This window comes from Zootoca vivipara, chromosome 3 (assembly GCF_963506605.1).
Source record: "Zootoca vivipara chromosome 3, rZooViv1.1, whole genome shotgun sequence".
Classification (NCBI taxonomy): Eukaryota; Metazoa; Chordata; class Lepidosauria; order Squamata; family Lacertidae; genus Zootoca; species Zootoca vivipara.
Genome location: NC_083278.1, coordinates 56,944,522 through 56,959,554, shown reverse-complemented (window position 1 = coordinate 56,959,554; position 15,033 = coordinate 56,944,522). Strand labels below are relative to the sequence as shown.

General features: G+C 40.7%; 1 protein-coding gene across 1 annotated transcript in view; it reads right to left on the bottom strand.

Annotated features, from left to right (window-relative positions):
* ENPP1 (ectonucleotide pyrophosphatase/phosphodiesterase 1) overlaps window positions 1-15,033 on the bottom strand; it is a 47,636-nt gene that overhangs the window by 26,857 nt on the left and 5,746 nt on the right. The window contains exons 2-5 of the mRNA XM_035108976.2: window positions 7,994-8,066; window positions 6,443-6,559; window positions 4,225-4,350; window positions 2,431-2,491 (exon numbers count right to left, since the gene is read on the bottom strand). Coding sequence (XP_034964867.1) covers window positions 2,431-2,491; window positions 4,225-4,350; window positions 6,443-6,559; window positions 7,994-8,066 — 377 coding nt within the window. The remainder of the gene's footprint in view (window positions 1-2,430; window positions 2,492-4,224; window positions 4,351-6,442; window positions 6,560-7,993; window positions 8,067-15,033) is intronic.

Sequence of the window (15,033 nt, the reverse complement as noted above, 5' to 3'; positions counted from 1 at the left end):
TTGGGCACTGGTTAAGCTAATTAATTAAAAGAATCTCGATCATTGGGGATCTGTAGGAACAGGATGCAAAAATAAGAGATTGCATTAGTTTTGATGGACTCGACACATTTAGCTAAAATAGTTGGGTGATCTTTTAAGTTTACCTAGGTATTCACTATATACCAAAGTACCCTGTATTGGAGAATAAGATGAATAAGATGGACATGCTTCAGGCAGGTTTTCTGCTGCTAGCAGTGGATTTGGCTTGATGATCCACCTATCTAAGTCAAATGTAGTGATGAAATGTACCAACGTTTTCTGAAGAAAGTGCGAAATGAGTTCTGTACTTTTCTTATGAGCGGATGTATCATCAGAGCTTCACCAAATGTGTTCTAAACCTGTCATCTCAAAAAGGGGGGGGGGCACAAAACACAAACAAAGGCTGAGAGAATATCCTTGGGATTTGGGTTAAGTACCCAGAATCCTCATATTTCTATAAGAGTGTTGTGCATTTACTTTTCAGCAGGCAGCTGATTGTCTTCTGTTTAGTTTTTAGCCATCATTCCTCCACACACATGCTCTTTGTTCCATACTAGAGTCTATTTTATAGTCGAAACATATAAATAGCAGATTTTATCCTGGTAAGGCTGCTCTCTGAAGCACATTTGGTGGGAAGTAAGATTCATCATTGGCTACTAGCTATGATGGCTATGGTGCCAGAAGTAGAGTGTCTTGAATACTAGCTGCTGGGAATCACAAATGGGGAGAGGGTACTGGGCTTATGTCCTGCTTATGGACAACCCAGAGACACCTGGTTGGCCATTGGGAGAAAAGGAGGCTGGACAAGATGGTCCTTTGGTCTGATCAGCAGGTTCTTTTAATGTTCCACTGAAGTTGGTAGGACTTCTGAGAAAAATGGCTAAGCTTGAAGTTCTCTCTCTCTCTCTCTCTCTCTCTCTCTCTCTCTCTCTCTCTGTGTGTGTGTGTGTGTGTGTGTGTGTGTTTCTATGAAATCTTTTAAAGTTATATTCCTCAGGCAGCGTAAGAGCTTCAAATCAATGCTTAGTGCCAATTTTTTAACTGAATGAAATGTCTAGCCAATTTCAAATAACAGGTTGGGAAGTAACTTGTTTCTTTTTGCAAATTGTCTCCTGGTTTGGCATTCGCAAGAAAAACCTCAAGTTAAATATAGTATGCCACTCATCCAAACTGTTTCCCTTGGATTGTATGTCAATCAGTTTGCCTCATATAAGTGACTGTTATGTCCAAGAAGATTGATAGCTTTGCTTTGTTTACAATGTTCACAAACATTGAGAATGCATCCATACAAAATACCAGGATTCTCCATTCCACAAAAAGAGGCAAAGCAAAACTTCAGTCAGATCTTATCAAATTGTACTACCTTGCTCTACAAGATGACAATGAGTTTTCTCACACTGAGTGGACTTGGGTTAGCTGCTGTGACTGAGAACATGCATGCACCTGCCACCAGACTTGTAAATAGTAGATACACTCCAGGAAATACATGTGATAGCTGAAAAAGACTAGCCATGGCAACTTTGAAAGTTAGCAACTGTGAGGGTATGTGATTGCTTTTAAATGTTCTTAGATATTCTAAATGTTTTTAAATATTTGTAGATATTTTAAAAATGTTTCAGTTGGTCTTTAAATTGTTTTAAATATATTTACTTTAAATTGTACTGTTTTGACTTTTTTATGTTTGCCACCCTGGGCTCCTTTGGGAGTGGGATGGGGATTTGTTGAATATTTATTTTATTTATTTAAACTGGCTATATTGCAGCCCATGTCATATTCCAAGCAGGGCAAAACACCTCCAAATGTGATACGGTTTACTTCTTGAGCTGCTCTTCTGATTCTCAGTGGGCGAGATCCAGTCCAAGTTATATATATTCAGGCAACAATCCTATATGCACTTACTTGGGAGTAAGTCCCCTTGAACAAAGTGAGACTTGCACTACTAGAAATCCAACTGGAATCCATGGGATTAATGTGTTTAACTTTAGCTGGGTCTCTCCCACTAACATTTTTGTTGATGCTTGCGCGGGAGCAATGACTAATTCTATTTGGAGCACAAAAAGTCTGAATACAACCAGCCTGGGCCAAGCCTTATGATGAACGGCTCAATCCTTATAATCTCATTAAAAACTTTCGGAAAATTGGAAAAGGATCAGTCTGGAAGAATGGTTTAAAGTATAGGTGGCTGTTCATTAATGGCTGTTCAACTCCCATCAGCCTCAGTGAATATGAATATAGGCCATGAAATGGGCAGGAAGCCAATGCCAAGGATAATATTTATGAAGAGAGAAACTTATGTCATGAAGAGAGAATGTGACACCTTCAGATGCGGCTGCACAACCACTGCAGAAAGATTTACAGCGCCACAGCACTCTCTCTTTTTTAGAAAGATGCAAAAGATATACAGATTCTTACCCTTCTGGGCACTGGGGTTCGTTTAAGTCCTCACATTTTTCTTCAAGCCAGCTTGTCTTTCCTTATTTTCAAAAAGAGGGATATCAGTACAGTATATTATTCAATTGTTAGTAGCACTGGTAGCATTCTATTATTTGAATGGGAAAAATTGACTTGATACGCAGCCAGTATGGGAGGGTAAAAGCAATGCATTTCCTGAAATTGAAATCCATCAACATGGTCATTTAATGCCTTCTTTAAAAAAAAAAAAGTAGGAGTACAACTTCTAGGAACTCAAGATATAGTTTGGGAGGCAAAAAACTGTGGGATTGGGGCTTCCGTTTCTTGAAGAAGCTGCCAGTCTCAGATGGCATGTTGCCTTCCCCCCACTCACCTGCCCTCTGGTCCATCACATTGCTGCTGCTTATCAGAAGATTGACAGGAAGGGCCAAGCAACAGGGAGCTTGGCATGGCACAAATGCACCAGCAGGAATGTCAGGTTGGTTCTGCAGGTGTGTTTGTACTGCACTGACCTCGCCACTATCTCCCACTCTGTCTCCCAGTAAGTAGCAGAGATGTGCTCAACTGGAGGTCAGGAGAAGTGGTGGTGTCTCATCTGGTACTGAAGCTGACCCCATACCCCATAAAAAGTGCCCCCCAAACAGGATTTTGTTTTTAAACAAAAATAATAAATGAGTCTGAGTGTGCACCTAAGGTACCTCTTGTATCTCAACCCTAAATACTGTACTTCTAATAGCAGCAATTAAGAAAAGGTCTTTTTGAATATTGACAGCATTTCTTTTTAAACCCCCCTCCCCCTATATAATAAGCTGTGATCTTCAAAGTACTTATTCCAACAGAGCTGGCCTGATGGCTGCTGCTTCCCGTATTATTATTATTATTATTATTATTATTATTACAGTATTATTATTATTATTATTATTATTATTATTATTATTATTAGCTATAGGAGCGGTCTTGGGACTTATGCCCATTCCCATGCACCACCTTCAAACTCTGCTGCTCAAGCTATTTTTTTCTTAGCCCAATGCAGCTACTGCTGGTGAGTCAGACCATGAAAAGTGGCTGAAACAATGAAACACATGACAGAAGGATAGGGATGATGGAAAGTTCATCCGCCACCACCCATGCTCCGCATTTGAGGTGAAAATCAAATGCTTCATCTAAAGTCCCTGTTCTATATGTGAATGGTGAAGACCTGTGAGTGAAAAATTATTTGATTGGCCCCATTACATCTAATCTGGTCCTTGGTATGGGGAAGAGTCAAGATTAAAAGGATTCTTCACCTACACTTACTTAACTGGTGGGATTGTGATTCTTGAGCGGCATCCTCCAATGCCAAATAGCAAACCCATTTTTGAAGGAGAGAAGACAAAACCCAACAAAATGTGCCCAAAACCTTTGGGAAATTCCTAAGATTGCCAGAATGCTGTTGTGGAGTCTGTGGCAGCCCTAGATCAGGAAGAACCAGAATAGATTCCAGATGGAGCCTTCCTGAATGTCCTGAATATTGGGCAGAATCTGCCACACTTACTTATTGTTTTTCAAGCACAGGCTACCTGACATAAGAGTTGTTGTTGTTGTTGTTTTCCCCCATAAAGCGTCTATGTTCTTGACAACTCCAGGCATGGCTACAGTAGCTCTTTGGCTCTCAGCCAGGGATAGGTTTCCTTAGATTTTTCGAATCAAAGCAGCTATCAGTACCTTGACCAAGTAGAGCAAATAACCCAGAGTCCAATACTTCCCTTTCACAGCTTTTAACCAGTCAGCGATAAAACAAACATAATATTTTACCTTCACACACTGAGTAATAATTGGCACAGCAATTGTTATTTTTCACACAGTCTTCTGAACAGGAGCAGAGGTACTCTGGCCGGTTCTTCTCCCCACACCGAAATTTGGTACAGTTCCATATATGAGCTGCAAATGCATGGAACCCGCCCCACTTTTAGTTAAATATGGCTGATCTGGGTATTGTGTACAAGGATATCTGAATGCAATTATGGCTACAAATCAAAGGAGCAGTCTATCAGGAAAGAAAGAAAACAATAAGGGGCTGCGGAACCCAGAGTAGTACAAGGCAATCATGCTTTTCTTCCATTGCCAGCACAGGCAGCTCACAGTAGCACAGACAGCAGCTCCTCGCCATTCATCATCTTCTCCACTCCTTGCCCAGAAGATGCTTCCTCTTTTCCTATCCACCTTGCAGCTTAGAAGAGCCACTGTCTGCATTCCTCTGGGGAAGATGGGGATGGCAGAACTATCAGCAGGAAACAACTGTGCAGTACAACATCCCATGTTACTTTGAGCGGGCAGGCAGCTACAATGGAAGCAGTCAAACAGGGAAGCACTGCTCCTTGCACTACTCTAGACTCCCAGGAACCTTACTTCTTTTACTTGTTCCCAGCACTCAATGGAGCACCAAGGAGAAAAACATAAAGGCACTAAGAGTCCCAGAATGGTGCAGGTGACTCCTGCAGGAGTGCCAGGTGCTGCTATTTCAGTTCTCCACAATGACCCTCATATAGAGTTTTCTCTTTAAAAAAAAACATGTAACAAGCTTTATTAATAGTCTTACAATACATTACATATATATAGTACATATCTTAAAGTAAATTGAAATTTCAATCATGTACACAAAAAAGAAAAAAAACCATATACTTATCTTTTCTTACGTAATTATGAACCTTAAGCTTCAGCTGTTATTTATGCTACTTTTTATGCAATTATTAACAAAATATTTTTAGCAAATATTATTAACAAAAAATATCGTAAAGACTTTGGACTTCCTGTCAATTCCCGTTGTATGGTTTTATTCTAATAGTGAATGTACCTACCATTATTAATCTGTTCTTTATATATTCTCTAATACATTCTTACAGCAATTTGTGGATATAGTATTTTCTGTGAGTCAAGTATTAGGGCCAAGCTAGGCATTGGGTGGCAAATTTCTGGAAACATCAGATGAGCTGGCAGTGGGGATGCATGATTTGGAGGGGGGATGCAGAAGCCAGATGCTTGCCTGAAACCTGTTCAGGTGCACTTTCCTGCCCCAGCCATTTCAAAAACATATATGGGAAACACAGGTGGTGAGAAGTAGCTCAGAGGAGAAGACCAGAGGCGTAGCAAGCCCAGGAGTACCCAGTGTGGAATTTTTTGTGTCTCCCCCCCCCCACGCCACTTTGCTGGGGCGCTGGAAAAGCTGTGCCCTCTTGGGAGCCACAGCTCCCACCCGTCCCCCTCCCTCCCTCCCCTGCTCGCTGTAAAGCGGCAAAGTGGGAGCCGCTTATGGTGAGCCAGGATGGGAGGGAGGTTTGAGGGGGGCTCACCGTATGTGGCTCCCGCTTTGCCGCTTTACAGCAAACCGGGGAGGGAGGGAGGGGGAGCTGTGGCTCCCATCCACCCCTCCCTGGCTCGCTGTAAAGCAGCAAAGCAGGAGCCGCTTACGGTGAGCCGGGGAGGGAAGAAGGCTGGGAGGGGTGGGATCCTCTGCTTGCTGCTGCAGCCGCAAACGAAGGATCCTCTACATGCGGCTGAGACATGCCACCAGGAACACACCACCACCCTGTTGCGACGCCACTGGAGAGGACTTAAGGGGGAAAGTAATAGGCAGGAGAGAGAACTCAGCACACCTTTCTTCCCCATCGACCTCTCCTACCCTCCAGTTCATTCCCTCTCACACTAATCTTTAGATATTCTGCAGGGACCCACAATACAGGGACATCTGACCTGGTCCTTGTATGCAGTAATTGAGTTGTTCTGCCTGCAGAAGATTCCATCATTTTCTAAAATGTCTAAGCACTTTCATGGAACAGTATCAAAAAACCCTGTAGTCTTAGAAGCAGCATTTTGTTTAGGAAAAATGCAGAGTGTTTTAATTAGACTATGATGGTTTGAAATGGCAATGGGACAGCCATAACAGGACAGCAGCTGGTTAGTATCTCCCAGCTCACCCACATGCTAAGCTGCTTCAAGAACGGAAACAAAGTTTATACAAAAAAGTGGTGCTTACCCGGTTCTATACAGGCTTCTTGGAAATCTAAACAGCAGTTTCCAAGTGTAACACATTCTTTGTCGCAGCGGCAACTTCCAAATGTTCTCTCATAGCAACGGCCTTTGCAGGTTTTGACTGAAATGTTTCATATTTACTTGATGTTAGCAATTGAACATCGATACTACATTAATTAACATTTCATCATGGGCCCAGGAGTAAATATGCACGAAAAAAATAGATCCCCTTTACTAATTCTTAGTCTAACAAAAAGTACTGTGGGTATTGTGCATGGATGGTAAGCAATCTGTGAAGAAATATATGAGGGGCAGACATGAGCCAACAGGCTTCCACTGCAACCAATAGAGATTGTGCAGCAATATTGCTATTTAGATTAGCCCCATGAGTTTTTCTTCCTCACCAGAAAACTTAGCTCAGTGGATCTGTGCAGAAGCAACAGAATCTGCCATTTCCACCAGTGATAATGACAAAAGTAATCCATCCCATGCTAACCTCAGCCCTACGCACAACTGAAAGCAGAGCTCAAATGATGTCCCTGGGCTCTGTATTGGCCTAGAACAGGCATCCCCAAACTGCGGCCCTCCAGATGTTTTGGCCTACAATTCCCATGATCCCTAGCTAACAGGACCAGTGGTCGGGGAAGGTGGGAATTGTGGTCCAAAACATCTGGATGGCCGAAGTTTGGGGATGCCTGGCCTAGAACTAGGAAAATTGTTAAATCTGCTGACTAAAATGTCTCCTTCATGTGACAGACATAAATATTTCTACCCATGCAACTCCTCAAATGGCTCATTTAGCATACAATGCAAGTTTGACATGTTTGCCGTTTCTGCAGTATATTAAGCGTACCATTGACAAAACAATGTGGAAGCTTTTGCATGGAACATAACCAACATGAAAACCACAGACATAAACACAGTGTATTAGTCAGGGTACATGGAAAGGAATTTATAGGATGGCAGTCTGACTTTCACTTGCAAATGCCTTTGAGTGGAATCCAATGTCATGCAATTATGATTGTTCCATAAATGCAAGCATTTCTGTCCGATGGAACAAGCTCTCCTCCCCTACCTCTGTGTGGATCTGTGGGTTCTCCCAACCCCCAGAGCCAATTTGGGGACACAGAGCAAGGGGGGGAGTCTCATTGCTCTAGCAATGTCCTGACTCATTGTACTCGTTCCCACAAGTGCACCTACCGGTATCTGATTGAATCCCTCATTTAATTAACTGACTAAGATTTCATTAATTGGGTGACAGGCCTAATAAAAACTTTATAATTCGCATTCATTATTTGTATTCTGACAAGATTGTTAAAGAAATTTTTATGACAAATGGAAAGATTCATAAATGGGAAAATGGGCAGAACCAATAGTGGATACTGTGCACCTAATGAATGCAAGGTGAACCTTTTATATGATATGAAATTTTGTAATTTCATATCATAATTTCATATCATATAAAAGGTTCACCTTGCATTCATTAGGTGCACAGCATCCACCTTTTATATCTAAAGAAACTCAGATACTTATATTAGCATTCTTCATTACTTACCATCTCTTGTACAGCTAGGTTTCAGCCCAAATATACATCCTAGGATTGTTGTTAGCACAATGACACATAATACCTAGAACAGAAGAGATAATAGCAGTCAATATATATAATTACACCAATTCACGTTGCTTATCTTCACTCAACAGAAGTAGTGCTTTTAGTTACTTTTACTTGAAATGAAGCTGGCCCTGGTGACTCCAACACAATCATTCCAACAGCTGATTTAATTAACAACAAATGAATGAATGAAGATTTTCAGAGTGAACTCAAATTGTAGCCAACAGAAGTTGCACAATTCTGCCCAGTCTATGTGATCACAGCTGTGACATGTTGTCACCATGTGTACAACACATATTTACTGTACACTATGCAGAACAACACAGAGAGAGCACTTACTAAATATGTTCTTAATCAACCAAGAGAGTAAACAACAATCAATCAACATCCCCCCAAATCATACTACATTGTGAAGTTAAAGCAGCATTAGGGCAGTGATACAAGAAACCTTACAAGAAACCAACCTATTCTATATGTTCAGCTAGAACTGCATGTTACAGGCATTTAATTTGTCCCACCATAGCATCTAGGACAGCTTAGTTATGTTGTGATATGCTCTTCCCCACATCTACTGCATAAATGGTTGGAACTGGGCATGGGTGTGGAAGCAATGCAGGTGCCATAATCGTAAGTACCACAGGCCCAGGGATGTAAGAAGGCAGCGATTCCCATTCTGACTTGTCTTCATCACAATCAGTGTAGTTTCTGTTCTGCTGCACTTCAATTTCTGCCAGTCTGTTATTTATTGCACTGTCCATTCATTTTTGTGAAAGCAAATGCAATTTAAATGCAGAAAAAGCCATCAATTAAATTTCATTTTCAGGCTAGGGGTAGGGTTGGGGACCAGTGCTGGACAGGTTTATGTTCCTGACATAGGGCAAAATAAGTGAACACTGAAAATTTCTGCTTCTGTTTTCATCAGAATTATCTGGCATACCTAAGCCACAATGTAGCAGCCATAGAATAATTACAGCTGCCCTCTCTTCACAAACACTAAGGTTGTGAACACCAAGAGGAGCCTTGCTTGCACAGAGGTTCTCCAGCTGTGCTAAAGTTTTAATCTTGTCACTTCACACAAATAGAAGAGGGTTATTATGCTCTTTTTCTCTCCTGGATGCCATCTGGTATCTGTTGTGGTGCAGGCACAGGATGAAAGTTAAGTCACATCTTGGGTTTTCCCCCCAGCATCACAGAAAAGTTCTAATTACATCAGAATAGGAAAACTGCACATTTCTGAGCAGGGTCCAACAGAGCTGCTCCAGTGAAAGTTCCACTTAAATGGAGGGAAATGTCACAAGAGCAGAACATTGATGGATGGTGCCAAATGTGGTAAATGTTCTAAGAGAAATAATAATTTATTTGTTTTTATTATAAACAGAGGCTTCTTTCTAAAGGGATTAGAGCATAGAAAGGTTTTCATATTGTCTTACTGAAAAATAAGAAGGCAAAATTGGTACATTTAGAATTCAGCTACTGGGAGCAAGAGTAAAAACCTCAAACCTCAGACAGTTTACTAAAAACCGGACAATGCCTAAATGCCACCATGCCACCTCTCTAAATGCCACAGCTGAATAGTTTCACATTACAAGTGGATATAACTCATCTAAATGAGTACTCCTCATAATATCATCATGGTTGGTAGAGAGAGAGAGGATGAATCCCTTCCTGTGGTGAGGAAGTCTTACAGAAATGATAATGTTACTTCTGAGCTGCACTGATTCATGTCATTTTGGGTTCTCATGTAAGCCACACACAGGCAAGTTCACAGCACCACAAACCTCAGAACATTACAAAAATATTCATGTGTTTACAACAAGTGAATAGTACCTAGAACTTGGAAATGTTGAGCCATATGATTAGCAAGAACATCCCAGTGATATCAACAGAACAAATCAAACTGGAAGATGAACATTTATGAAAATGTTCCATAACCATTCATTTTATTGGATATACTAAAAATTAATTTTTAGTAAATAAAGAGTATGAGTATCTGATGTAATACAGTAGTCCTATTAAGGGTTACAATGGTGAATTATCAATAATGTTTCCCATAACAATATACCAACAACCACTTTCAGTAGGGTGGCACTTTTACATTGACCCACCGCTCACCACAAGCAGAACTAGGTTGTGGGTGCCAGCTTTCAAAGAATAAGATGAAGCTCAATCACATTTCACTTTGTTTCCATCCATCTCCAAAGAACAACATGGTCCTAGTCCAAGGACCATTTGAAGATGCTATAGAAAAGGAATGGCCACAAACTACGCACACTTCTTAGTCTTTGATGAATTTCCTTCCCTTCTAATCATATTTTGTCCAATTTAACAAATATCCTATCCCTCATTTGTCACAGTTTTACTACCCTCTCCCTAAACCTGGGAAAAAGTTAAGCAGCCTCTCTTGGCTATTCTTCGAACAGCTGAGCTACATTCAAATGCACTAATCCAAATTGCTTTGGAGTTAGAAAAGTTGAAGAAAGAAACCAAATCTTAATCTGAACATTTGACTGCAGCTGGAGGAAAATACAAAGCAATGATTTTTGGGGGGGGAGGAAGCATTTAATTGGTTTTCAAAAAGTGTAATTTGACCTTTCCATTAACTGCAGCTTCCAATTTCATTCTTGAGCAGGAGACTCACAGTGATATATGGAACTCTGGAAGAAAAAAATGGAGTTGGCTTTGGGGTTATGGAGAAAAGAAGAAAATGTTCTGGTTTATTCTGAGAGGTATTTTTGTGCTTGTTTATATTTTTTTGGGGGGGGGGGGAACAATTGTATTCAAGCCATGAGTTTTGTCTCCTTACTGCTTCCTCTGTGTGGGAGTAAAACAGAAAGCATCACCTTGCAAACATTGTAGGCAATGGCAGCAGGTGGTCAGATAAGTGGGAAAACATTTTCTCATGCTGGACAATGAACACTAGGGCATAATAGTTTGGATGATCTTTCAGATGAAAACCAATTAGACTATGAAAGCAACATGATTTTGGTCCTGATTTGCCCATGTTTGCTGTTCTGCAAATAAGCATTGTTAGAAGAAATTATGCAGTCCAAATGGCTTGAGGGTCCAAGTGTGGGTCAAGGGAGGCTGGTCACTACATCTTTTGTAATGTTAGTAAGGTGGTCCAAACATCTTTTTTTAAACACACACACACACACCTCAGAACAGGGTATCTTAGGGAAAATTCTCTCCCCACTGATTCCCCAGCCCCAAAATACAGCAAAAAACAATAATGATATGAGATGGAACAAATGGCTGAGAAATATTCCTTGACAATTCTGTACAATGGTGTATGGATGACGCCATTGTCATCTTTCCCCATTGCTTATTCCACAACCATCATTTGCTGTCCTGCATCAACTCCCATGTTCTCTAAGTTTCTGCAGTCTATCCTTCATAACCTACTATCCACCTGAGCAATAGTTCAGCCATTCACTCTCTTTGTTTTCATTCCTCTTCTCTCCCTCATCCAGGTATAAAAAACTACTTCAAAGGTGTTAGTTAGAACAACCACTATGCAAGCTTGGGTTAACCAAAACATTATTTTGCCTACATTTAATGGAGATCCTCCCCATGAGATTATATTTCTAGGTTTGTGTTATTCTGCATAAAAGACCACTCTCATATCTCTGGGATTACACAAGTGTCTGGGTTGTCAACCCGGCCATTTGGATGAGTGAAACAATACTGTTCTAATCTCCTTTTATATTTCCAGTTCTTGTCTGCTGAATCATAAATACCATTCTAAACCTTCTTCCCATTTTACCTGGATTAAGATTACTCATGCCTTAAAACAGCAAACTTTTGTCCCTAATTTTTCTGCAAGTTCAGCTTTTACTTGAATAAGCATATTTGATAGAGTAACAAATGACATCATACATTTCCAATGAATTGCATATGTGCAAGTTTAAAATTATCCATTGAGTTGCATTGTGGTAAAAATCTTTTTTAATACTGTATATGTGATGCCATAAGATTTAAAAGAAACCAACCCAGTTGAATATCATTATTTCTTAAAAGTATTTTGTTTAGTACCTCTGAAATTGTTGACAATTTCACACAAATTATGCAACCCTTCGGGATACTTCATGCAAAGCAGCAATTATCACCATAACACTAACAAATTGTTCCATGTAATCTGTCAACTTGGAGAAATGCATAGTTACAAAAGAAGGTCTGTATACTTTGCAATGATCCAGAAATAATGATTTCATTAATCAAATGCTCCAGAGTGCATGGAGTGTATTGAATAACTTAAGCCTTTGGTCCTAAGGGCATACTTGCATGGTGTGCTGTGTTAGGGTAAAATTGAAAACGCAGGAATAACCAACACTTCCTTAGACACATATGCAGAATGTGCCCTCTTCTTTGTGTGATTCCTTCCTGTGTGGAGTGAACTCTCCAAGAGCACAGCCTTATACTTTGCCACCAATCAGCCATGCCTATTGCCAGCAAATCAATGTGCAAAAGTGCAATGTAAGTTATAGGGATCTTATACAGTATACTAAACCAGAGCTGGCCCTGTCCTGCCCCAAGACAAACATATGACTGCAGAAGTGTGGCACGTGGAATCCGTGTGTGTGTGTGTGTGTGTGTGTGTGTGTGTGTGTGTATCAGTGGTAGTAACTGCATGATGACGAACACTTCACATGGCTGAGACCAAACCCAGATTAGCTTGGATTTTCAAAAGGGCTAGTTTAGTGCCATGCTTTGAATCATGGTGTACTTATTTGGCAGCCACATATGGATGTCATGGTCAATCACCCCTCAGAACTTGGAAACAGTCATCCCACCACCACACCTATCCTTTGGGTTGCCTATTTATTTATCGTGTGGTTGCAGAACATGCATTGCCTGAAATCAGCCAGTGGCAGTGCTTAGTCAGTTTCTCCGTATGAAACCGTTGTGTTTGCAAATGCCTTTCAGCCTGCTTTGACCTTTAGCAGCTCAGGGTTTACTTTTAACAGAGGTAAATTTATTATTATCCCCAAACTTCACAAAGCAATATGCCGAAGGGCTAGCCTTATTAGCAGCTAAAGTGGATCTTCTTCAAAACTATTAGTATGTGCGGTGTGATTTCTACTGAAAAGAACAAGATAATTTTGAATGAATCATTGCCAGTCATTGTGAATAAGCATTGAAGTGTATATTAGGAAATTATGGCTCATTTTCATGCAGGAGCAGGCACTTAACTAATAGCTGACATATCTAAGTACAGAAAGTGCAAAAGGATTGTTTATATGCCAAGTTCAACAGGAGATAAACACGAAAGGTAAGGCAGTTTCACTCTTATTTAAGATAACTCTTCTAGATTATTTTCCTTGAATTGTTCTAGCACAATATTGAATCTATCATAGCTTTCCTCTGAAAAAGATTAGTGTACCTGACTAAATAAAAGCAAACATGGTTAGGTTGTTGTTCCTACTGCTTCAGTGCTTCCCCTTTCACCACTCTGAATTTGCAACAAAACAATACGACAGGCAGCACTTCTTACATCCAAAACTGGTGAGTTGTTGTTGTTGCTGTTTTGCTGTCAAATTCTGAAATAGAAATACACAAAGAGAATAGTTCATGGGAAGATGCCTTAATAGCAAATCAGACCATTGGTCCATCTTGCTTAGTACTATCTACACTGGCTGGGAGCAGCTGTTCAGGATTTCAGGCAGGCATCTCTGCTACCCCTGGAGATACCAGTGATGGAACCTAGGACCTCCTCTACTGTACATGCAAAGCAGATGTCAATTCCAGCAAAAGCTAGAGGACCACAAGTTCCCCATCTCTGTTCAGGAGGCTTATTAGTGAGTTGAAATCAAGAAACGGAGGACCAAGCTGTTGGAATGGTTAAGTAGGGTTCATCTCATGGCAACAGGGCAATTCCCTGCATGCTCACTCAAAAGTAAGTCCCACCATGTTCAGTGAGGCTTATTCCTAAGTAAAGGTGAATAGCACTGCAGCCATGGAGACACAGGCAAGTAGTGACAAAAGCCTGCAAATGTAGGTGCACGGTCCAGAAGAGGCAACAAGTTCATTAGGAAGTTGAGGTATAAAGTTACAGCTGTGCATTGCCAAAAACTGTACATATTTATTCACTGGCAGAGAACCACCTGCTCTTTGATGTGTATGCCAAAGCACATATGATTTAAGGGCATATGACTCAGGGTTGCCTCTTTCTGTTAAAAAGACAACGATTATGCATCCTGCTAGTAATGATGTGGTTTTCCAAGGAATCACACTACTAAATGGTCCATGCTATATAACACTGGACTTGTACATTGTGATTAATTGCTCGTGTTCATATCAAACAGCATTCACTTAGAGGTTTTATTTGAAAACACAGACAGACAGTGCTCTCCCTGCCCCACAATTGAACTAGATCTGTTAGCTCTTAGTTATCCTGCCCGTTTTCTCTTAGACTAACTTTGGTATGAAATTAGAACAGCAAAGTGATTTTAATCGTGGCTCACATACTTGTATAGATGCAAACAGCACCATTCCTTCATATGAGTAGAAGTGATTGTCATCAAAGGTTCCAAACACACAACCAGACAGGGGTCAGTTGGGGGGGGGAGTTCTTAATACAAAAATCAGCAAACTTGGATAAATATCAGCAATTCCAGTCCTGGAAGTCCTGGGAGAATCTATAGAATTTGAGACTTGATAGGCAGGGGTCAAGCCATCAGTACGAAAGCCCTCAGTGCATGGCTGGAGGAGATACCAATTACTGTACATGGTTTCTGCTGATTCAGGCATGCTTATGCACTCTGTGTATCCCCAGCCTCTCAATCTTCTATGTGGCATGGTCATATGGGGGCCCATACTGGATGAGGGGTAAAGCACAAGGCACAAGGTCCCTTTGACAAGATGACTCTTTACAAGCACAAGAACAAACCGTGTTCATTAATACTTTGGTGCATACTTTCTTTGCTTCCATACTAAAAGCTTGTAACTGGAACAACTTTGTGTGGTAACATTTGTTGTTTAAAGAC